The sequence below is a fragment of the Peromyscus leucopus genome, chromosome 4 (assembly GCF_004664715.2).
Source record: "Peromyscus leucopus breed LL Stock chromosome 4, UCI_PerLeu_2.1, whole genome shotgun sequence".
NCBI lineage: Eukaryota > Metazoa > Chordata > Mammalia > Rodentia > Cricetidae > Peromyscus > Peromyscus leucopus.
Genome location: NC_051066.1, coordinates 54536736 through 54561784, shown reverse-complemented (window position 1 = coordinate 54561784; position 25049 = coordinate 54536736). Strand labels below are relative to the sequence as shown.

The window sequence follows — 25049 nt, the reverse complement described above, 5'->3', positions numbered from 1 at the left end:
GGTAAGGACAGCTTAGCTCCTCCAGAGGGAGTAGTGTCTGCTCTAAGGATGGGTGGATTTTGCGTGTATAAAATAGGTGCTTGTGACATCTCACTTCTACTTGGATGTACCCAACTTTGTTTTCTCGTCCTTTTTTTTTTCTCCTTTTCTTTTCAACGTTGCTGTTTGTAAAACATGAATAAATGTTACTGCTAGGAAAGGACTTGGGAACCCTTGGCAGCGGGAAGATGTTTTTATCTCACAGTCCCCAGTGGGATTTTAGGTGGTTTGGAAAATATTGAAACAGCGTCAAGTTCTTGTGTTCTGCCTCATGGTGGATTAGAGGTATAAACACTGAGGGTTCAGTGAACTCTTGCAATAAAAACGAGTGTGTTAAAGCCAAAGCTCATTAATGTTTCCAAGGTCCTTCAAGCTCTGTGATGTGTGACCTCTTAGATTGCGCTACTCAATGTCGTCATCACAGTAGACTGGCACCTGATTTCAGCAGGATTTGTCTAGTCCTCTGTCCACTATGTTACCGTTTTCTATGATTGCTTTCTTTTCTTTTATTGTCATTTGTTCTGTGTGCATATGATATATACGTGTGCTTGTGTTCATGTGTGCATGACCATGGAGACCAGAGGTCTGTCTCTCTTCCCCCTTACACTTTGCGATGGAGTCTCCTACCTGGAGCTCACTGACTAAACAAGACGAGCTGCCAAGGGAGCTCCAGTGATCCAAACGTGGGCCATCACACCTGCACAGCAAGCGGTTTACAAACTAAGCCGGCCCCCATAAGGCCCTGCGTGTTTACCTTCTTATGGAATTGTTTACCCGTGTGTATCACTTCATTTGTCCGAAAAGCATAGGATGATCATAGTCCATCTAGGACTCTAGAAGACATCTTATTAAATACATATGTAAGAAGTCTAATTGATATGTCTAGTAGGACCATGAGTCCTGAAGTGAAAAGGGATAGGTGCTTGTGTGACCCAGGACACAATGCTAAGTTTTTTATAAAAATACACCCTAAAAGTCCATGATGCATTTTGAAAATATATACTTAAAGTCCTTGGGGGCATCTAAGTTCCTAACTTGTCCCATAGTATCACAAGTTGAGCAGATACCGCTGTGGAAGCACATAGGAAATCAGTCCTTAATTGTTGCAGCCAACCCAACCACTTGAGACATAACCAGAGATGTGTGGCCTAAGAGAATTGTGTTGTGACCAGATCCTCAAGTAGTCTCCCTCTCAGTCTCTTAATTTATAGTGAAACAATGCAAGGAATGAAATCAGAATTAAGCCAGCAAAGCTGCAAAGGAGGCGGAGGCAAAAATCTCATGAGTACATTAGTTCCCGGTAGTATTATGATGAGTGATGGACAGAGGGACAGGAAGACAAAACAGAGGACAGACCAGCTCACACAGAGCCTGGAGAGAGAGAAGAGATGAGAGGCAGGGAGGACTGGCAGGTTGAGAGTCAGGGTTGGCAGTGGTGAAGGACACGAGGAAGACAGAGGTCTGTGCTGTCAGAAAAGAGAAGAGGTAAGTGGGAAGATGGAGAGAGACGATGCAGTGTGGAACTTTACCTGGAATATCTTCATCAAAGATCAGGTCCATTTTTGTGGTTTTATTTTTCTTTCCATTGGTGTCTTTTAAAGCAGGGGTTACTTAGAGGGCTGTGTCAAGTCCAGAAGAGACCAAGAGTTAAAACAAACGTATTCTAAAAGAAAATATTTCCATCCCTTTGCTGCCTTACGACATAAATCACTGAAAAGATGAATATTGTTTACCATGAAAAATTCTTTACTCTTGTGGGAGCCTCACTAAAAGCCCGTTATATGTCTATCACTCCCCATATTTTCCTGATGAGCTAAGTATTGTGCAGGGGTAAGCAATTCCATGAGAAGGAAAGATACAAAAAGAAGCCAGTAGTGAGCCCTGGACTAGAAAATTTGTTTATTGAGTGAGCAAGGGAGAGACATTTGGGGAGTCAAAAAGATATTTCGTGGTAAGGAATATTACCTAGCTTGAATACAATCCCGTCATTTGCAACCATATGGATGAAACTTAGTATGATGAGTGTCTTGGTCAGGGTTTCTCTTGCTACTACAAAGCACCCTGACCAAAAAGCAAGTTAGGGAGGAAAGTTTATTCGGCTTACACTTCCACGGCACTGTTCATCATTGGAGGAAGTCAGGACAGGAACTCAAACAGGCAGGAACCTGGAGACAGAGGTTGATGCACAGGCCATGGAGAGGTGCTGTTTATTGGCTTGCTCTCCATGGCTTGCTCAGCCTATTTTCTTAGAGAACCCTGGACAATCAACCCAGGGATGGCCCCACTCACATTGAGCTGGACCCTCTCCCATCAATCACTAATTATGAAAATGCCTTATAGCCAGTTTCTTATGACAGACGGCATTTTCTCATAACTCTAGTTTGTGTGTCAAGTTGACGTAAGACTAGCCAGCACAATGAGCTAACTAAATAAGCCAGAGAGAAAAATGTCACACGTCTTCTATGTGGAATCTTCAACAAAATCCGAAAGTGTGAAAACAGAATAGCTAGGAGCTTACCAGAAAAGTACAGGGAGGAGGGCAGAGGGCAGTGTAGGTCTGAGGGTGCAGACCTGAACTTACATAGCAAGGATAAATCTGAAGATTTCACAGACAGCACAAAGGTGACCATAGTTAATGATATCATTTGGCATACTAGAGATTTTTCTGGGAATAGGTTACACGTGCCCTCACCACACACGAAGGTAATTGTAGGATGATGTTAAACTGCTTACCTACAGTAATCACCTAGTGATGCTGAGCATAATATTCACTATTTATCTTTTTATTTTATATATATTTTATAATATTGCAAACCGTTTACTACATAAAGAATAGCAAGACAGATAAAACATTGAAGTCAAGTTAGGAAATAAAAATTGCAATGACTTTGATGTGTATATTCTTTAAATTTGAAAGGAAGGAAGGAAGGAAGGAAGGAAGGAAGGAAGGAAGGAAGGAAGGAAGGACAGACTTGGGAGATGGCCTGGTTAGTAAAATTGCCTGCCTTGTCAGGGAGCCTGAGTTCAGTCTGCATAAACTGCTGAAAAAAATACCACGCATGATAGCTTGTATTTGTAATCCCAGGGTTGGGGAGGCACAGTTCATTAGGACCCCCTGGCCAGTCAACCTAACCTACTTGGTGAGTTCCAGGCCAGTAAGAGACCCTGTCTAAAAAATAATAAAAGGATGAAAGTAAAAATGTAAAACATAAACAGTGACACTTGGAATTACATTCAAGGTTGTCCTCTGAACTTCACATACACATAAGTACATGTACTAACACACACACACACACACACACACACACACACACACACACACACACACCACGTTTCTGCACACACATGGACACACAGAGAAAGGAGGAGAGGAGGAGGAGGAGGAAATCCCATGAAAGAAAAACTAGAACAAAGCCAGGGCGATAGAACAAGAGTAAACACGCGGCCCAGGGCCGGGCTATCATTTCTGAGGAAACACACCCAGTGCAGACAATCCTGGGTATTCATGCAGGGCCTTATCTGATGCTGTTTTGCATATCACTCCTGGCTCAGGAACTGCTGCCTGACTGAAACAAGTGGAATCAATTGCGAAGATGTCAGAGGTGGCAGAGTTCCAAGAAGTCAAGCCAGGCTTTGCCCCCCACCCCACCCCCGTCTGCTAAATGCCCACCAAATCCCCTGTGGAGTGTAGGCCCCCCTGGGCTACAGGATGCTCTGTGTTTGTCACGATGAGGGTGATCGCACATTGCTTCTGGTTGCTGAGCTCCGGTGTTTGGAGGAGTTTGATGCGCTGCTTTATTAGGTTGTTGCTTCTCATGTAATTTTTGCTCTGTTCCGTTTTTGCTACACAGAAAAAGATGATGGGGTGGACATTTTCGGAGATAAAACTGGGAAGTGCTAAATAAGGAAATGGTGATGGTTCCAGTCCTCTTTGCAAAATGAAGACACACTCAGCCACCGTCCTTCCTTCCCTCTCCTGAGCCTCTCTCAACCGTTCACCCGTATCAACCCTAATGTTACCTCATTTCTCACACCCGCTCATCCCATTGCCTGGTATAGTGAGGTCACACACTCCCATAGCAGGTTCCCTGGGGATGTGGTAATGGTCTTCGTGCTGCTTGTGGCGGTGAATGTCAGCTGGGAACCATCTCTTTCATGGTAGAGGGTCAGGAGAACCCCCTTTGATGATGGCTGCCATGGTTGTTAACTGGCCACTGGCAGTTTTCCTGAATGCCCTGGAGCTATTATTATGATGGCTGTGAAGAGTCAGGTGCACAAGGGGCCAGTGGTTTTTACGGTTTTCATCAATTATTCCCAAGCTGTGCTTTCTGGGAACCTATTGCTTTTTCTTTGCGGGGGGGGGGGCAGCAACAGTTTTTGAATAGCTTTGAAGTGTTTGGTTAATATTTAAACCCAAGAAACCTTTTCCTCTTTATCAAGGTGGGAGTAGAAGGCTCAGGGAGAGCAAATATTAACTGTGTTTCCTTAAATTGAGCAAGCTTGGGGGAGGGTACCTTTTTAAGAGCATAATTTACATATACCACAGCTCCTCTAACCCGCCCCTTTTTAGTTTCTTAGATGTAAATAGCCTAAATATTGAATGCAGGAACTGAAATTTGTTCTCGCCAGGGCATGAAACATTTCGTGTCCTGGAGCTAGAATTTACAGCAGCAGCTGGTACACTGACCTCCTAGGTGGCTGTATCCAGCCCCTTTCCTGCTGGCCCTTTGTGCCAGGCTGGCCCGAAGAGAGCCAGAGGCCAGAAGGTCCCGCTGCTTTGATCTGCTCCAGTGGAAGGCCAGTTGCCATTGCTTGGGAAACTGTTTTTTCAGATCGTGAGTTCACTGCACTTTTGATGGTGCTTCTCTACAAACCCACCAACCCAAGTGTGAGTGTCCCCGACCGACCGCAGTGCTGTTTGAATTCATTATATTGATCCAAGCCATGTGGTTAAAAGCCTGGTTTTAATGGACTCTGTTGCTCTCTCCTTGTCCCAGTGGGGAAATGGAAAAACTCATTCAAAATGAGCTGCTGCAATCCTCCTTCCGCCCTTCTTTAAACTGGGGAGAAATGCCAGTCCTCGGCCACATCAGCTCCTCTCTCGTCAGATAGATTTCTTTCTTCCATTATTCAGAGTAACAAAACATTGACATTAAAATCCTCCTTGAAAAAAAGCGATTATTTTTTTTTCTGTTGAAATTCAAAGTTAGAAAGCAGAACAGACCAGTACAAGCTTACATGACTGAGGACAGTGGTGCCCGCTCGAGTAGTGCACATTTGTTACCTCGGTTCTCGAGAGGAGGAGGCAAGAACGAACAAGAGACCGATATCTCAGCAGCACGGTGAGTTCTAATATTCAGGGCCAGCCTAGGCTACAAGAGTCCCTATCTCAAGCCTTCCCCAACAACCCAAGAAAGAAGATAATGAAAATAACATGTAATCCATACGCAATTTAGGTTGTGCCAACTTCAAAATGGTGACGCTGGGCAGTGGGCTCTTTGTTCACCAGTCAGGTGCCATGGTGAAATCTTATTTTACTCAAATCAAATCTAAACTGTATTTATCTCTAATAGTATATGAGATAGAACTTCTCTAGGAGTATTTGATCACTTGAGAAACAGTGTTGTCTTTCCTAGGAAAGTCTGTGTTTTCAGGACACTTCCTAAAATCAGCCATCGCTCTATGGTGCTGTTAGTTTTCTATCGTGTTGTGTGTGGGGACAGCAGACCGTAGCTGTGGTTGTCACATTAAGCTTTCAGACTGCATGGAAGTCTGGATGCCAAGGCTAGGAGTCACAGAACTGACATAGCTTAGGACCATCTCCCTGAGTCTTTTGGCCAGAAAAATGTCACCAGGCTCCTGTGACCTCCCAGGCCATGCCTGTCCTCAGACAATTTTAGTAAATCCATGTCTGGAGATCATTCTGACATCTCTAAACAGTTGGTAATTCAGGAACCAGCGCATGACATTCCCTTTTGATAAGTCGGGTGTATTAAAATGCTGCTCTCAGACCTCGAGAAAGCATCTGTTAGGGGGCCTGTTTTTCCTTCTTTGAGTCTTCTACCTCACACAATTGTGCTTCATACTATTGGGGAACAAGTTGAGGGACTAGACTAAAGCTGAAGTATTTCAAATTTACTTTTGACTGTATCAACTGAAATTTGTGAAATGCTGCTGTTTTTTTTTTCTCAAAAGATTGCAACTGCAGCAAACATGTCACATGCCTCCCTAAACCACTAATGTGCACTGCATAGTTAATAAACCTCGCTCATTCTTTCAACACTTAAATATAAGAAATTCAGTGTGTGGGCCAGATAGTCAGAGAGAAATCAATAGCTACCTGGCTGTTTGGACTCCACCGCCACAGCATGCGAAAAGCCATCTTCCTGATGAATTCATCACTTCGTATAAAAGCTGTGCATTATGACTAAACTGAAGGACATCATGGCTTACAATCCATCACGACAAGGCTTCACTGCTGTTTTCTCATGCAGAACATCATTACTGCTTGCACACCAGAGCGTGGGGTTCCCAAGGATTTCCTTATAAATGCAGCATTCCCCCGGGCTCCTGCAGTGGCAGATGCTGAGGAATCTCTCTGCAGGCTGAGGGGCATGGGGAACCTTTGCTGCCCCTAAACCCAGAAGCCAACAGTTAAAATTGTGTAGAGTCAGCAGGCTGAAGAGGTGGGTCAGTGGCAAAGAGCATATACTGCTCTTCCAGAGGACCTGGGTTCAATCCCCCACACTTACATGGATGCTCACAATTGTCTATGAACTCCAGTTCCAGGGACTCACTTGTCTTCTTCTGCACCAGGCATACATACAGTACATACACTTACATACATTCAAGCAAAATGTTCCTACACATTAAATTAAAATAATGAATCTTTTTTAAAATTGTATAGTCTCAGACTTCTAGATATACACTAGCCTCTTGGACAGTCTCCTGTCTGTTTCCTAAGGAAATGCCAACATCATGGAATGCCCATTAACCGACAAGTCTCTTAGAGCACAATCAAGCTGGCCGTGCAAAAAGAAACACAGAATTCACTTAACACACTATAATAACCTTACAGTATCCAGAAATGTCCTTTTTATTGGGGAGTTTTCCTCTTATTTGGAACGATTTTCTTAACAGACTGATCCTGTTTTTAAAAACAGCTGGCAATGTACACAGAAAGGCACCCTGGGAGCTCTTTTCCTTATCATTGTTTTTTTCTCATACATTGTGTTACTCACTATTGTATATAGTTTGGTATCATTTGTTCTCACTACCAGAGTCCATTGTTATGAATGTTTTGTTGTATAAGATCCTAAAATTATTTTATTCTTTCTCTAGTTGATGTGTTGATTGACTATTTTCCAGTTGGAACTATTGTTGCTATGATTATTCTATAATACATACTGCTTCTGTCAGGCATCTCTCTGGAAGCAGAACTGCTGAGTCATAGGATATGGTATACTATGCTTATGGGAACATTGTCAAATAGATTTTTCCAAGTAGTTGTAATTTATGCTTCATTATGATTCTACCTGCTTCCTCAAAGCTTAGTCTCTCTTCATTGTAGATATAATCTCAGGACTATGTAGTAGCATCTTCTTTTAGTTATAATCTCACATCCCTAATGTCTAGTGTACCACATTTTGTAGAACTAGCCATTTTAATAACTACTTTTATGAAATGGCTCTTTGGTTTTTTTCCTCATTTTTCTTGCTCTAATGTCTTATTGTCTTTCTATAGACAAGGACGTGAACATATACCATCTATACTATATTGTGTGTGCGTACCTGTGTGTGTGTGTGTGTGTGTGTGTGTGTGTGTGTGCGCTAGTTCTCTCCCACTCTGTAGGTTGTCTTTTCAGTTCCTTGTAGGTTTTTTTTTTTTTTTTTTTTTTTTTTTGGTTTGGTTGGTTTTTGTTTTGTTTGGTTTTGCTGTATCCTTGTTTTTAGTAGAATATGTTCTTTCATCTTTTCCTTTTGTTATCAACACCTTCAACTTCCTGTTTAAGAAACGTTTGTTTATTGCAAGGTCATAAAGATGTTCTAGTTTTTCTCTTCATTGTTTTACCTGTAATCCACAAACCCTAAGAATACCTTGAGGGTCTACACTGTTTCACTTAAATATATTTTTTCACTTAAATAAATGTTTAACTTAAATATATTAAAAATATTCTTTCATGTGCTTAAGTGGTCCACCGTATTCTTCTGTATTCACCTTCTAAAACACTAGCCATTCCTTAAGATTGATCTTAGGAGTCAACTCATCTAGGGACATGTTGATGAAACCAACTCACAACCAGATGCAATTCTTTCTCCCTTGAACCTCCTCAACAGTGTGTTGATAACACACGCTATTCCCTCCACAAGTATTGACTTTTAAGAGAAATATTGATGGACTTAACTACTTGTGCTTTCCCAGGGTGTGACATGGTATCTGGAACATAGGATTAACCAATGACCTTAGTTATTACAGCTTACACAACACGGGCTGTGTCTCAGGCACACTGTTCAGCACCTTCCAAAGAAAGATCCCAGGACTTTGCTTACCCATGAGGAGCAACTGCTCTCCCATTTGAACTGTATCCTCATCCCTGATGGTGGAACCTTTTCACATAGCAACTTTTGATTTATGTAGTAATGGTCTAGGCTTTTGAGTTAGAGGAACAGGAGTTTGAAGCCAGGCCATAGCCCCTACTAAGTGATCTTAATTGCTCTAAATCTTACCATTCTCTTCTGTAAAATGGAGATAATAAAACATAATTTACATTGTAATTTAATAAAACAAATGATGCAGATCACCTTACATAGTTCCTAGCATGTCGTAGAATCACAGTAAATGCTTGTACTTGTTATTAGTATTTTCCTTTTCTCTCTTAAAAGTGAAATAAATCCTGACATGGTTTATAAGCCCATCAGTACCATTCCTTGCCAGTCCCTTATAACTATTGAATGATATAATACAGCTCCTTGGGAAAGATTATTTTTAAATCAATACATTCTAGAACTGGATCTCATAGAACAATTTAGAAAACCTTACACACACATTTTAGTTATCTCAGATTCAGACATTATATTCATGTCAAGAGTTTTAGCTAATCCCAGCAGCAAACATTTCCTGTTTTCAGATTGAATGTTTTAGATAGCTTGGTGTGAGGTTAAAATCCTCTTCTCTATAGCTGAGGAATGTACCTAAATAATGAAGAGAGTCTTCAGCAATAACCCATAATGAAAACCAGGAGCCAGAAGTCAAATTGCCTGGATTTGGATTTGAATTCTTACATCTGTGCATATAAATTGTGTGAAGTTGAACTCACTCTGTGCCTCAGTTTCCCATCTCTGAAATCAGGCTAATAATAATAATATCTTGTTTGTTTATTGGACTGTTGTGAGGATCAAATGAATATAAGTATAAATATATGTGAGTGTATATGAATGTACATTGATATGCATCGCTATTTACCTATATGTGAATATTAATATCTGTGCAATGTGTAATGTGATTGGATAGTACTTGGTCCATTCTAAAACCACTTTGGAAACAAAGCTTTATCAATCTCAGCCTACGATCACATGGCTGCCTCCTAGCGGCCATGCTTTGTCAGTAGACCTCTTGGTCTTTTCTATTTTCCTGACACAATGGGCTAAGAGAAGACCAGGGGATGCTCTGTTACTGGTTGTGCTGGTCAGAGGGAGAGACCTACAGTGTGAGGGGCCACAAAGCTGGGAAAGCAATGAAAAGGAAAAATTGAGCTGCCACTCATTTTAATTTCTTTAGAGAAGTCATTAGGAGTTCCGTATTTGGCATGCATGGCATGATAAGTTTTCTGTTTCAGTACCTGCAGGAAGGGACGTACCTGGCAATGACATAGGGAGCAAGTCTTGCATGGTTAAGAACAGACTTCATCTCACTCTGTAAATGTTTCTTCATTCAGGTTGTCTTGTCTGGCTCTCCTGTCTAAGAGTTAGATGCTTTGTTTGTTTCTGTTATGGCACAAAGATGAGGCACCAGGAAGCCTTGGGATTATAACCTAAAAGGGCCTTCAAGATCACATTTCTAAAGGTCAGAGACTAAGGCAATAATTCCAAGTGTCACTTGGCCCTCAAATGAGCTTTCATTGTGATGGATTATGACATAATCCATTGACATGATAAGGTACCTATAATGTTACAGAGGCAGTTGGCTGAAATAATAGGATTTTTTTTTTTTATGATCACAGTGGTGAGTCTTTCATGTATTACTGGCTTCATAGGATAGATAAATATAACTTCTATTTGTTGGGACTCAGAAAACTGTAACTGTGCCCCCAGAGTAGGGTACCTTGCCATGCTGAGCATGGTGAATTGACAACAATTGGAAGTTCTCAGAACATGGAATTAAGATCTCTCTGACTTTGTCTCTCCTCCTCTTCCTTCCCTCTCCCACTCACTTCCTCTTCCCCCTTTACATTCTTTTCTCTAAGGAAGTGTCTCCCCCACCCCCAAAAAAGAATTCACCAGAACCAGAGGAATGTGTGTATGTGTTTCCTTTTAACAGGAAGTTTGATAAATACATATGATATAAAAAGCCTCATCAAATAAGGGGAAACCCTATTTTGACTTTCTTTGTTTCTATGAGACTCAGCACTTTGTACACTAGCCTAAAAGGGTTAGTGTCCTAGATTGCATTGCATTGCTGTGATAAATACTGGCCAATCAGCTCTAGGACAGAAAGGGTTTATTTCATCTTACAGGCTACAGTCCACCGTCAAGATCATTGAGGCAGGAAACTGGAGGCAGGAACTGTAGCAGAGACTCTAGGGGAGCCCTGAGTACTGGCTGGCTTCCATGGCTTGTTGTTCAACCCAGGACTACCTGCCCAGAGATGGCACTGCCCACAGTGGGATGGGCCCTCCTACATCAATCATTAATCAAGTAAAAGCCCCAGAGATAGGCCTACAGGCCAATGGGATGGAGGCAATTCCTCAATTAAAGTTCCCTCTTCTGAAGTGACTCGAGTTTGTCAGGTTGACAAAACCTAACCATTACAGTTAGTAATTAAAAACAAACAAACAAAAACCAACCAATCTGTCAGTGTTGGAGCGAGAGCTCATTGGATAATAAGAGTGTGTGCTGAGTTTGGGTCCCAACACCTATCGAAAAGTCCCTCAAGGTACAGTGTGTTTGTAACCCCAATGTTGGGAGCCTTTGGGTGGCAGGGCACAGAGACAAGAGGATGGCTGGAGCTTGTTGACTGCCCAAGCGTAGAGTCAGGTTCAGTGAAAGATCCTACCTCAAAAGCAGTGAGTCAGAAAGTGACAGACTAGGATACCTGTCCACCTCCTCCGGCCTCTGTGTACAACCCACCCACGCTCAAGTGCACATTTATCAGATTTATAACACACACATACACTTTAGGGTCATATATATTGCTGAATGATTGCAGAAAACCCAAAGTTGGTAACACTCTCGCCAGTGGGCCACGTCCACTTTGCCCTGGGCGTGGACCCCTGCAGCTGGGTTTAAATCTGAGCTGAAGCACTCTTTTTAATCTTAATTAATAAACTGTACTTTACTTTATAACCGCTTCCATTTCCCCTTAACCCCAAAGTTTGCTTTTTGAAAAAGTTAAATATTGTTCCTGTCTCCTGAGAATAGCAATGCAAAGTTGGGGCACTTTTGCACGAAAAAATGGTCATTATTTCATTGTTAACCTTTTTTCCCTTTTTTCCTTTTCTTTTTCTTTTTTCTTTTTTTTTTTTTTTTTAATCTCAGCAAGTCTTTGGCTCTTAGAGAAAGTGAACATTCTCTTGCAGGGCGCAATGCCTCTTAGCCAAATTTCTGCTCACAACTCTCACTGACTTTCAGGCACCCAAAGGTGGCAGGAAAGGCTTTGCCAGCAGTAGAAGCAAAATCTGGAGTAAAATGACAGAGAATCAAAGAGTGAATAACTTTCGAATCGCTTTGTGCTTTGTCTTTCATTTCGTTCTGCAGACGCTTCTGCGGAAAAGTCAGGCTTGGTGAAGCCCAGCTTAACAACAGAAAACGGCAAGAGTGAGGTGAAGGGATTGATGGGAGCGTGGTTTGTTCCGAAGACCCATCAGTACTTTAAAACAATCTGTGTTTAACATGGCAAATTGTGTGTCATTAAAATGCTAATGAGACGGTAAACAGCTGCTAAGTTTTTATGCTAATGAATGGTGGAAGCTAAGTAGTCCTCCAGCCTCCTGTCTATTAGCATAGAGATGTGATTGGGTAAGGAGGATTGCGGAACAGTCTGACCTTCGTTGATGGAGCAGCCTGTTTATGAGTTTCCCCATTGCATTCGGTTTGATTTGAGTTTGTTAGTACAGAGTGACTCTCACCAGGCCCTGGGGGCCTCTGTATTACACACCGTTATCACAGCCACCATGGAGGCCTTAGAGATGAAGATTGGCTTCCCTTTCAGAGACCAACAACCACAAAACACTTGTGTTTGTTCAGTAGGCGACCTAGATTAATACTACCTACTTACCCTTTGTGCTTTAGAGTTCTAATAATTATGGTGATAAATTACTAAAGGCCATTTTCTCCAGCTTTCAATTTAGCTACAGTGTTAAAACAAGTCCTTTCAGATACGCCTCTGCGACGTTTGATGCAATGATGTAATACATCATCTTGGATCTTCAGGCTTGAGGTTAGCAATGGAGATAGCATTACCTGATTAGGAGAATGATCTGTAATTATGTGCCAGTGGTATTTACATACCATTCCAAACCAGATTACTTAATTGAGCATCAGGAAAACAAATCACTGTTCCGTCTATACTCTTGGCTGACTCTCTGTACTGAGTCCCCATAAGTATTTCCTAATGGCTGTGACTGATCCGAATGACTATTACAGATAATACTTCAGGTGCCCTTTTTCTCTTATTTCTTTTCCTTTTTTAATATATTTTTTAAAAGATCAGTGTAAATGAGCTATGACACTCTACTCAACACTATTGCCAATACTAGCCACAACTGACTGGCCACATGCCACCAGTTTCTTCGGAAACTCATTACCAAACAGTTTATCACTGAGGCGGGAACTTCAGTGATTTGGAGACACTGTAAGAGGCTGGCGGACACTTTAATAGTTGGGGCATTTTCTCACACTCCTCATTTCTCCCTCACGCAAGTGAGGGATTCTAGGCATGAAATTATTGTGTGATCTAAGATAGGCAGGCCAGGGGGAACTGAGGCCTCATGTTGCTGCCCAGCCCTCTTCAGAATGCTCCCTAAGGACAACTAATCCAAATGCCCATGATCTGATAAATGAATATGCAAAATGTGGGACATTCCCACAGTAGGACAGCAGCATTCAGCCTTGAAAAGGCACCTTACCCTGATGTGTGCTACAGTACGAGTAATCCTTGAAAGCATTAATCTCAAACAAACGAAGGCAGTCACAAAAGACATGGAAGGTTTTATTTAAATGGCATGTTCTGGATAGCTAAATCTATACATAAAGAAAATTGATTGGTAGTTGTCAGAAGCTAGGGATGCTGGGTGAAATGGAAAGGGACTGCTGCTACGTGTAGAGTTTAAGTCATGAAAATGTTCTGCATGTGAAGATGATGTTTACCACTCTGAATATGCCAAAAAAAAAAAAAACTATTCAATTTACAGTGTAAGTGGGTGAATTATCTGATATGTAATTAGTATACATACACACATACATACATACATACATACATACATACATACATACACGGGACTGTGTACATAGTAGCTCAGTAGATAAAGTATTTGCCATGCAACCATGAGGACTTGAGTTTGATCCCCAGCACCCACATGAAAGGCAGCCAAGGCGGTACACTCTGGGAGACAACTTTTGCAATCTCAGCTGGGGAGGCAGAGACCGGGGGATCCCTTGGGCCACTGGCTGCCAGCCTGCCAGATCTGCAAAGCCCCAGTAAAACACCCTGGCTCAGAAAACAAGATGATGGGTTCCTGAGAAATGACACTTGATGCTGACTTCTGGTCTCTACATATGGGGTACACATGCGCACACATACCTGCACAAGCAGGCATGCGCACACACACAAAGCATGCCAGAGCCTGTCTCCCAGAGAGCCAACCAGGCCAGCAAATGTATATAGACTCTAGACTGCTAATCACCAGGAGGAAAGCCAACATCATTCTAAATCACCGAGTCCTGAATTAAACCAGATACTGAAGGAAGGAAGGAACAGCTAATACAACTATTCAAGAGGACAGGTGCCCAAAGAACACAAGTTCATTAGGTATAAAAAGTAAGACACAATGATGAGTTCCTGTCCCCAAACTCCATGTCTGCAAGCAGACCATAACCCACCTTCTTGTGTTCTCTAGCCATCCCAAGTCTAGACTTCCTCTTTCCCCTAGAGTAAGGAAAATTTTGTGATCATTTTCAAGACAACGAGTTGAGTCATAACGATAGCCACTAACTGCCAAAGTCCAAGGTTTCCTTCCTCATGAAACCCCAGTAATTATCTCTGATTTGCATAAAACTTGCTGCTGGCTGTTTATTCCCAATAGTAAAGAGCACCTTGAGAAGCCCTCCCTTTACTCTCCAGCAGTTTGTGGGGTCTCAAAGATGCCAGGAGGGTTGGACGCTGGGACATTCACCTTACGCCACACCTGCTGGTGGAACCTGGAACGGTGTGTCACCTGACCCTGAGAAGCCCTTGGCTTATGCACAGGGAAGTATTCTGCATGTGTCTCAGTCCACGAAGAGCTCTTTTTGACAGTATTTGCCAGGTGCTTGCCTCTGTGACTCTTGTGTTTTGCCGGTCGCAGCTCAGCAGCCTTGTGTTGGCCCTGAGTGCTTGGGAGGGAAATGGATGTGAGTGAGAGACTGAATCTGTTTTGTTGTGTTCTTGGCAGGCAGTGCATGCCACACTACTACCCTTCCCGCTCTCGTGCGCACACCCACCCTGATGATGCAGCCTTCGCTGGACATCAAGCCATTCATGTCTTTTCCAGTGGACAGCAGCTCTGCTGTGGGACTCTTTCCAAATTTTAACACAGTGAGTAAATGCATTTTTATTTTCCTATGCCTCTGTACTGCAGTCTCCTTTCTGTCACGACATTCCCAGGTAGACCATGGCTAGAGTCTGTTTCCAAAGTGTGTGTGGCAGAGGTTCTACCTCTCGGCTGTGCTGTGGAAAATGCCTCACTCATGGAACTCAGCCCAAACAATAGGCAGCCTGTGGGCTTTACTAATGTCTCCAGAGATGATTCTCACCTGTTAACGGTGTCCAGTTTGGATGAACTTCACATGGCTTTACCTTCTCTGTTCTTCCTGAGGCCCTGTTCAGGTGTGTTCAAGGGCACACAATTTAGAGACATCGAGCCACATTGATTTTTTTTTTTTTTTCTATTTTTACTGTGAAGAAAACTAAAAGCAACAACTGTGGGATTTGTCTCTCTGGGTGCCTTTTTATTTGGGAGATGTGTTAGATAAAATATGACTTTCATCTAGACATAGTTTTTCTTTGGGAGCTCTTGTGAGTTATTGAATCTGACTCTGACGAGAAAGATAGATATTCATTTGAAATCTACATATTAATTTTCTATACAGTGTGTAGCGATTCCCCATTAAACATACATAACACTAGTGAATTGCTCGCTCTGACCAGCATATTCATGTCAATCGCCCAACTTCCTTTTATTTGAACGAAAGGCATTTCATAGACATGCCAAGTAGAGCTGACATCATTGAACAGCAGGATTCTGGGAAACTGCTAGATTGGAAACTGCTAGCAGGAGAAAGGTTGAACACTGAAGGGACCGCATGGATTATATCTGCACCATAGATAAATACATTTGGTGGGGCAGGATGGTAGTCCTGAACAGGAACATTCTAGATGCTGCCATGATCAAAACAAATAATCGTGTTATCAACAGCACCAGACAGTGTGCTTTGCAGCCCTGCCAGATGTCCCCTCTTTGCAAACTTATCTCCTGCAGAAGTGAAAAAAGCAAGAGGGTTTTTCCTCGAGGGTTGTAAATAGAATCTGTTGACAAGCCTTCTGTTGGGTCCCAGTGCCGTATGGTAATCAGCAAGTGAAGGACCATACAGCTTTGGAAAGGCTCTGCCTTTGACTGGCCGAGTAAATGGTTGAATGTTTCTCTTTTCTTTTCTTTTCTAGCCAAAGCCAACAGGCTTTTTTGTTGGGTTTGGTTATTGTTTTAAGGCATGAAAAGGTAAGCACGGTTTCTAATCCAAAGGAGCATGGAAATTAGATCAATCAGGGCCCATCTTGGCCACGTGAATCCATCACAAGTGAGAGTGACCCTCCCAAAGTGAGCCTGTCACTGAATCTGCAGTCGTTTCAAACATCACACTGTACTTCGGATGTTTTCTAGGTATTTGTGTTTGGGTCACCTGTTGGCTGTGGACTGCAGCACAAGGGAGGGGGCTGTTGATAAGCACCCTGGGTGAGGAGCAAGCTTAAGTGTTTGCCTCTGCTTTGACATTTTAACTCGTCTCACACGTGATTGTCAGAACAAGTAGCTTGATTTTTTTTTTTTTTAAATTTGCCCACAGGAGATTATAGCTGTCTTACAAATATGTTCGGCTTCTAAGAAAACATTAGCACTCAAGGCAACATGAAAACTTCATTCTCTGCCCCATCACACTCTACTTCCTTTACTAGGAATATGTTGTCACAGCTAGCCCCTTCGTCCCGGCTCCTTCCAACGCCTCACACCTAACAGATACTCAGTGATGTTCTGGAGGCCACCGTTGTCGATTTTCAAAATGTCTTGCATGCTATTGCATCTAGGTTTTTAAAGGCTGTTAAACAAAAATAGAATGAATGCTTTCACAAAGTTCTTTCTTAACATAAATGTAAAATTTACATTGACTTATTAGTGTGGCACAGGGCTCACAGATGCACTGACATGCCATACTACTTATTTATTGTGCAAAACAATCTTACACTATATTGATAAAACTCAATGAATATTCTTTTTATAATGTTTTTTCTTCTTAGAAAAAATAAGCTCTAAAATTTTCAAATGCTGATATTACTTGATTACTACAGTGAAGAAATTGCAAGAAAACCTATCAGAAATACTGATTTTGCTCAGTTTACTAAATCCAAGTCATGCCCCTTTCTAATACTCTATGAAAAATTAAGTTAGCCCTAATGGGACTTCTCTTATCTTGTTGGGCATGGTGGTGCACACCTATCCAGTGCCAGTGGGACTAAGACAGGAGGATCTTCAGTTCAAAGTCAGCTTGGGCTCCATAGTGGAGCCCTCTATCAAAACATACACAGATGCACACATACACACACACTTGCACACACATGGAGGAGGGATGAGTCTCTCTCTCTCTCTCTCTCTCTCTCTCTCTCTCTCTCTCTCTCTCTCTCTCTGTGTGTGTGTGTGTGTGTGTGTGTGTGTGTGTGTGTGTGTGTGTGTTTCTCTCTGAGTTGCAGTTTAAATGACTGTCCTTTCCCTACTGGTTTTTCCATCCCAGCACCCAACTCATTTGGAAAATTTCCTAAGAGATTTTAAGATGTGGTCAATGACCAGATTTTTTTTCCCCTAGGGAAATGTTTCTATATCACTACTAATAATTACACTTAAATTATCATGTATTTGTGATCTTTTCTATCCCTCCAGGGATTCAGGTCTCAAAACACTAAGGAGTCAGTGGTTGTAATTCCTGTTGTCAAGAAGAGTAGCTGGGCTTGAATTATGATCTTTTAACGTTGAGACTTGTGTGCTGGATCTTCACGCCCTTGGCTCTTTAGGCCTATGCCACCTCCTACTCACACTCTGGGAACAAAGCCCAATCAGAAATCTTTCCCTGTCCTTGATGGACACATGCTAGATAATTTCCTGAAGGATCATTAGTAAAGAGAAAATGACTTTCTGAATATGAAATACAAGCTTCTACAAGCAGTCCTGCTGAAGCAGAATATATTTGTACACCAGCTGTTGTGTCTTATTGGCAGATTTTTAAAGTCTCTGTCTACTCCTTCTTTGAGAAACAAGGTGAATTGTAGTTTCACTTTATTTTCAACCAATGTTGATATTAATCAATATGAGAAATGGGATCAAACTTAATCAATTTTTATCTGAAAAGTAGCAATTCTATTGCTATACCAAGACCCACAGATAAAGGTTTTGAAAATCCTCCGCCTTGTTACCTTCTTCGAGTTAGTTTAAATTACATACACTTGAGAGCTGGAGAGATGGCCTAGTGGTGAAGAGCACGTGCTGCTCTTGCACAGGTCTCCAGCTCAGTTCCTCACAGCCACCTGAGTTGGTGCACAGTTGTCTCCAGCTCAGTTCCTCACAGCCACCTGAGTTGGTGCACAGTTGTCTCCAGCTCAGTTCCTCACAGCCACATGAGTTGGTGCACAGTTGTCTAATTCCAGCTCTAGTGGATCCAGTGCCTTCTTCTGGCCTCATCATACACGTGTATGTACACACAAACTTTAGTAAAAAAATAAAGTAACTCTTTTAAAAAGACATAACCAAGTGTGGTGGCACACCTTTAACCCCAGTACTCATAGGCAGGCAGATCTCCGTGAGACTGAAGTCAGCCTGGTCTGTATAACATAGTGGATTCCAGGACAGCCTAGGCTACTTAGTAAGACTGTGTTCTCAATAAACAAACAGAAATGTAATGTTTTCTCCTTTCTTTATAGTAGAGCAGAGCATTGTGTGATGAATAAGGATGAATAATAACGGATTTCTGTCATTGTCTAAAACCAGATTGGTGCCTTGTTCTCTGCTGAATTTACGCATTGTAGCATCTATGTTTCCCAGCATTCACTCAGAGGCTGTTGTAGCTGGAGTTTTCTCTCCAGGTCCGGCCAAGCCCTGGCAGTCCCTTAGCCCACTTATAAAATAAACATACAGACGCTTATATTATTTAAACTGCTTGGCCATTAGCTCAGGCCTATCATTGTCTAGCTCTTACTCTTATATTTAACCCATTTCTGTTAATCTGTACTTTGCCATGTGGCTCGTGGCTTATTGGTACCTTACATCTTTCTTGTCCTGGCAGCTCCATCTGTCTCTCCCTCTCCCTTCCTGTTCCCTCCATTCTCCTCTCTGTTAGTCCCGCCTATACTTCCTGCTGGCTACTGGCCAATCAGTGTTTATTTATACAGAGCGATATCCACAGCAGGCTGTATTCTCTCACACTCCACAACTGAATCTTTCCATGCTATATATGACGAATGAGCACAGGGCTGGAGAGAGGCTCAGTGCTTAAGAGTGCTTGATGCTCTGCCTCTGAGGGCACCAGACATACATATGGTACCTACACATACATACAGCCAAATGCTCAAACAAATCGAGATATGTAAATAACTCTTTTGAAAAAGAATAAACAAATAATGTAAGACTCCCATGTAGCAAAGCTGTAAAGAGGCAGATAAGGAAACTGGCCATCAGGAAGGTGATGATTTGGGCCCCATGTCCTGATGGCCACAGCCCAGCAGCAACAGCGTTCGGCTTTGGTGGTTCCGCCGTACAGAGAGATGGTTTGTGTCATTTATAAAAGTGAAGACCGTGAAAACACAAACATCAATTCTCTTTACGGTTTTGACCTTCAGAGCTCCGACCCAGTAGGCTTTTCTGCCTGGCTACACACTGATGGTCGTTTCTCCCACTGCCCCAGTGGTCAGCGTTTGTCTCCGAGGGCAGCCGCCTTCTCCTCAAGTCTTCTGTCTGCGTCGTCCCAGCCGGGCTGAAGTTTTCCTGCTGGTGTGCAGTGAGCACTCAGACAGAGTCACCTCCCCAGCCCCACCCCACGCTTGCCAATTTTTAACCTGTTCTCAACCTGTTCAAATTTTTTATTTTTTTTTATTTCTTGAGATTGTAAGGTAATTATAACATTCTTTCCTTCTTTCCTCCAAACCCTCCCATCTACCCTGCCCCTCTTTCCTTCAAACCTGTGCCCTCTTTTTCACTGTTGTTATTGCATGCATATGTGTATACATCTGCACGCATCTATCCCTAAAGAGAAACCAACCTCCGCTCACACTTCCGACCTCCGGGAGTGCGAGAACATGAAGTCCCGTGGTAAAACCATGAAGTCTGTGGTAGTTTGCTGCGAGCTCAGAATCGACACATTTCCCATCCCACATGAGCATAGGTACTGGTAGTTAAAGCCGCTTCTGAGAGGCCACAGCCTGCATGCAGGAAGAGATGTGTTTACATGCCTCTCCAGAGCTCTAGCTGCAATCAAGAGCTGCCTAGGGAAGACAGTCACCCCTCGGTTTCTCCGTGATTGACAGGTGTTTTATGAGCCTGTTTATGTGAAATTCTTCTCGGGTCCTGCAACGTTTCTGCGACTCTTCTAGGAAACTGCAGGCACAACTGCTGTTTCACTGCAAGAGGTCCAATCCTTTTTTTTTTTAGGGAAAAAAAACTGTGATCTCACTCCCCACCTTGAAATTATTTTTTCCTAACACATGATCAAATGTGTGGAACAGAATAAAGATGATTTCCGAGTATAAAGTCTCAAGCCACAGTGTGATTGTCTGAGTCATGCATGACATGCTGTGAGATCACCAGTGCCATAAGCAAGTCACCTTACTGTTCTAGAGCCTCTGGCATCTGAATCATTCATAGCCTGGAAATATCAACAAGCACCCAAAGTCTGTCTTGCTTATAATAGAAATAGTGCATTTATCAACTGGAGCTGAGAGAAGGGAATTAGAAATTAAAATCACATTTACTTTGCTATTAGTTTGCCTGTTACTCAGGAGATGCCATTGTAAGGAGCCTGCTGTCGTCTGGGATGCTGAACTTTTTCACTGTTTTTAATCCTTATGTCTATTGCATCAACTCCTTATTCCTACATTCAGGTGCATATTTCTGGTTTGTTCTTGTATAGTGGAATGCTTCAGCTGATGTAACCCAAAGTGAATCTTTGCTCTTTGAGTCTGGTTTTTATGTTCTTAACAGTGCTTGTTAGCATTAAAATTTTATATATTTCATATATTTTATAGATGCTAGTGTGTCTAACTACACCTATCCCTTTATCACAGCCACATTAAAGAAGAAAGAAGGAAAGAGAATGTGGTTGAAATTTTATTTTTGATAATAGCTTTAAAATATGCTAAAGAGCCATCCTCTTCTATATGTTCTGAAGAAGTATGTAATAAGCTTCACTGAGATGAAATCATCTACAGTTACTTAGAGTCACTTGAAAGGTGTAAAAATTATTGCCCATTATTGGGCTTAGAACATTCATAACAATGCTTAGAAGATGATTACAAAAAAATGTATTTATAGCAACCTTTCAGGAGACTTCAGAGAAGGCTTGAGAGTTAGTACTGCTCTTGCAGAGGATCTGAGTTCAGTTCCTAGCATCTGCAAGTTGGCTCACAACTACTGGTAACTCCAGCTCCAGGGACTCCAGTGCCCTCTTCTGGCCTCTGCAGGAACCTGCACTCATGTGTACATATACACACAGAGACACACACATAATTAGAAAAAAATCTTGAAGGAAAAAAAAAAGAAAAACTTTTAAAATGTAATAAAGAGCTAACAAAGATTGTTGTACAAATACTTACCCATGGATATATGTGTCTGGAGAATATTGCACTCCCCATGAAATATGACATAGGAAAAAAAAAAGTATGTAGATATGATCCCTGGGAGGAAAGACAAATTCCCAGTGACCACACACACACTTGTTTTCCTCCTCCCTCAGAGCACAAACATGGCATTTTTAAATGTCACATATCCTTTGCCTCACTCAAAAGCCTCAAAACTTACTAAAGACTTTATGTTCGAGCCTCCCTTTACTCTGGTCTCCTGAGCCTCCACTGAGATATGTAGCTAGAGCTTACATGCTGTGTATGTAGAAAGGGATGCTTCTACAAAAGGTAGTCCAGTTTCTTCTCCTCCTCTAAATCATTGTTTAAGGTACCCACTCACCACTATTTCCTGCATGTCTGGTGCTACATTCATTGTGCTAAGCAGAGGTTAACTTGACAAATAGGTCGGAAGTTGCTCCCGGACAGGAATTCACTGTAAGCTCTCGAGGATTCTGCTAAGATTTTGATGGTCCTTAGGAGGTAAGGACCACAGGTGAGGGGAGGCTAGAAAGAGACCTCTGCAGCTTCAGCATGCTGTGTCCTCCCGTGTGCCCCTTTCATTATCCCGGTCTCAGCCTCACGTGTTCTGGGCTGAATCTTCAGTGCTAGGATTTCAAGGATTATGTGTACTTGGAGGGTTCACTAGGTTTTTCTGGCAAGACAGGTCCTCGGCCTTGCACTGCCCCAGGTCAGCATTTTTTCAGGAGTAGAGTCACCTTAGAAAGGGTGTCTACATTGGGCCATTTTCCTTAACAGCTTTACCTGATTCCCAACTGACATGCTCGGTGTATTAACTCAGGGTAATTAGGAAAAGAAGAAACCTCCAGCCTTGTTCCTTTTAAAAAACGTGTTTTTATTAATTTGAGAATTTTATACAGTGTATTTTGATTATATTTGCTCCTCCTCCTCCTAACTCCTCCCATATCCATCCATCTCCACTCCTTATCCCTCCAAGTTTGTGTCTGGGTTTTTTGTTTGTTTTTATTTTCTTTTAAATAAGCATCAATTCCAAGTTATGCTCTTCTTATTATTCAGGATGTGGGGCTCTCTACCAGAGTATAGTCAAAGTACCAGGAGCCACACCCTTAGAGAAAACTAACTCTTTCTCCCCTAGAAGCCATCAGCTGTCTGTATCCCTTCAATTAGGGGTGGGGGCTCCTGAATCCCTTCCCCTTCCATGCTAGAACATTGACTGGCTTGATCTTCCGCCAGTCATATGTAGACAGCTACAGAATCTGTGGGTTCATGAGTACAGAAGACACTGTTCACTCTGTTCTTCTGACCTCAGCTCTTTGGTCTGTCTACCCTCTCTTCAGCAGTGGCCCTCAGCCCTGTGGCCGGCACCAGGGAGGGAGTAGGGGAGACAGTCGGACATGAATGTCCTATTTGTGACTGAGCACTCTGATACTATGTCCACTCAGCAGAATAATAGTGGTTGGTTCACCCCTGGGGCCTGTGAGTTCCCAACCATAGGTTCTTGGCCAGATTTACAGTAGCAGACATGTGTTTCCTCCTATGGAGCAGGCCTTAAATCTAGTTAGAAATTGGTCAGTGACCTCCATGACACAGGCAGTTCTTAGCTTGCCTCAGTCACCAAGTCTTTGTGTGCCTGTAATATAGTGGGAAAGCTCAATAAAAAAAAAAAAGGTAGGGAAATATTAATACATAAGATAATCTCGACAGCCCAAGAGAGGGATTTCTAAGTGAGATACCCAGTGATTGATCGTGGTGGTACCCAAAGAGCTTGAGAGCCCATCCAGTAGCACAGTGTTTTGTTTTTCTTTTTGTTTTTTCTTCTGTGTTTTTCACCTTCTTGATTCTTGTGCTCAGAATTAAGCATTAAGTCTCTTTGTGGATGAGCAGCACGCTGTGGAATATTCCAGTCTCTTTGCTTTTATGGCTGCATTGAGGGTGCTAAAGATGAATTGGAGTGCTATTTAGCAATCTGTGAAGTTAAAACACATCTGCAAGCTTAGTAGGAATCGTGGAAAAAGACTTTCTCACAAATTGAGCTTTCACTTTAGTTTTTTTTTATAACTTCCTTTTTATGTTTGGATGCTTGAAATAAAATGATAAATAGCTTAAGTTATATGAGTGATACCCTGTTTCCTTGGGACTGAGAATCACAGGGCGTTTGCATGTTTTGAAGACATGTGACAATTAATTATTTTAATGTGCTCATGTATGAAACAGGCTACTTGTCATTGTTGGGCATTTTGTGGGTCACAAGGTTGAAGGATATAACCCAGTGTCCCTGTTTCTTCTAGTAGAGTGAGCTAGCACTGAAAAGAGCGAAAAGAATGAGACAGGCAAGGGCTGGCCTCCACTTTCACCGAACCTGAATTGAAGTGCGTGTACTTCTCACAGCTTATTCACGTGGGGCCCCGTTTTAAGTGCCTCACACATCCTCCCAAAGTCAAGCTGAGAATCCTCCTTGGCGCACCGCACACATCGTATTCGGAAGATGCTTCTGTTTTGTCAGTCCCAACACGAGCTCTTGTAGGCGTAGTTTCTGAGCCAGGTGGAGATCTGAGGCGCAGCAGCACAGCGGAGCCTCTCTCTCCCACTGGCCGGTGGCTAGCAAATAATTCTCCTGGTTGAAAACATGTCTCCTTCCAGTTTCCTCACTTTTCACAGTGGACACCAAGCTCCTGTCACATTTAAGATGGTTCCTTGTCACTGCGGTGTAGTCAAACTCCCAGACTCTCCGTTCCCCAAAAGGAGCAGAAGCTCTCAGACACAGAAATGATGATCAGTCACTGCTCAGGCGGGACACTTGGAAGCACTTCCCGTCTAAATTAGGAGATGGTGTCCTTCCTAAGGTTAGTCAGTCGTGAATTCGTTATATTCCACCTCTTGCAGAAGCCATCAGGAGGATCCCCTTTAATCTGAGGAGTGACTGGCTTCAAAGGAAGGCATGACTCCAGGTCCTATTGGCCAGGAAAGCAGGGTCCATGTGGGAGCCAAAAGGGAGAGAGCTCTGCTGCTTCCCAAGCAGAATATGAGAGTGATATTGAGAGGGTTATTTTTTTTAATTTTTCTCCATCTTAAAACTGGGCGGCATGATGGTATCTTCCTATTCACATCATTATATAATGAATGTGTAAGTAGATTATATTCATAGAGAACTGAGTAGGATTGAATATTTGGGAAATTTCTAAAGTTTATGGAGTTTGATTTTCCTTTTGGGGGAGAGGCGAATGTTGCATAACATCGCAATATTATTTTTAATCATGTTTACAAAGTGACTCAGCATAGCAAGGCACTATACTTACAAGTAAATAGTAATGTATATTAATATTTCAATCCTTTTGATACCTTCTGTTGTAAATAAATAATTTTCAACACTGGAACTGGCTTTGTGCATTGGAGTAGCTATAATTAACATAGATAACAAGGTTATGCATATGGTCAAGAACTGGAGTTTATGAAATGAGTGCTCCAGTTTA

The 25049-nt window shown here is 42.3% G+C and overlaps 1 protein-coding gene across 8 annotated transcripts in view; it reads left to right on the top strand.

Moving 5' to 3' along the window:
- The window catches only part of Znf385b (zinc finger protein 385B), a 392624-nt gene that overhangs the window by 283047 nt on the left and 84528 nt on the right, over positions 1 to 25049 (top strand). For all 8 annotated transcript variants that reach the window (XM_037204903.1, XM_037204901.1, XM_037204902.1 and 5 more), the window contains one exon: positions 14906 to 15048. In XM_037204903.1, the coding sequence (XP_037060798.1) occupies positions 14906 to 15048 (143 nt within the window). The remainder of the gene's footprint in view (positions 1 to 14905; positions 15049 to 25049) is intronic.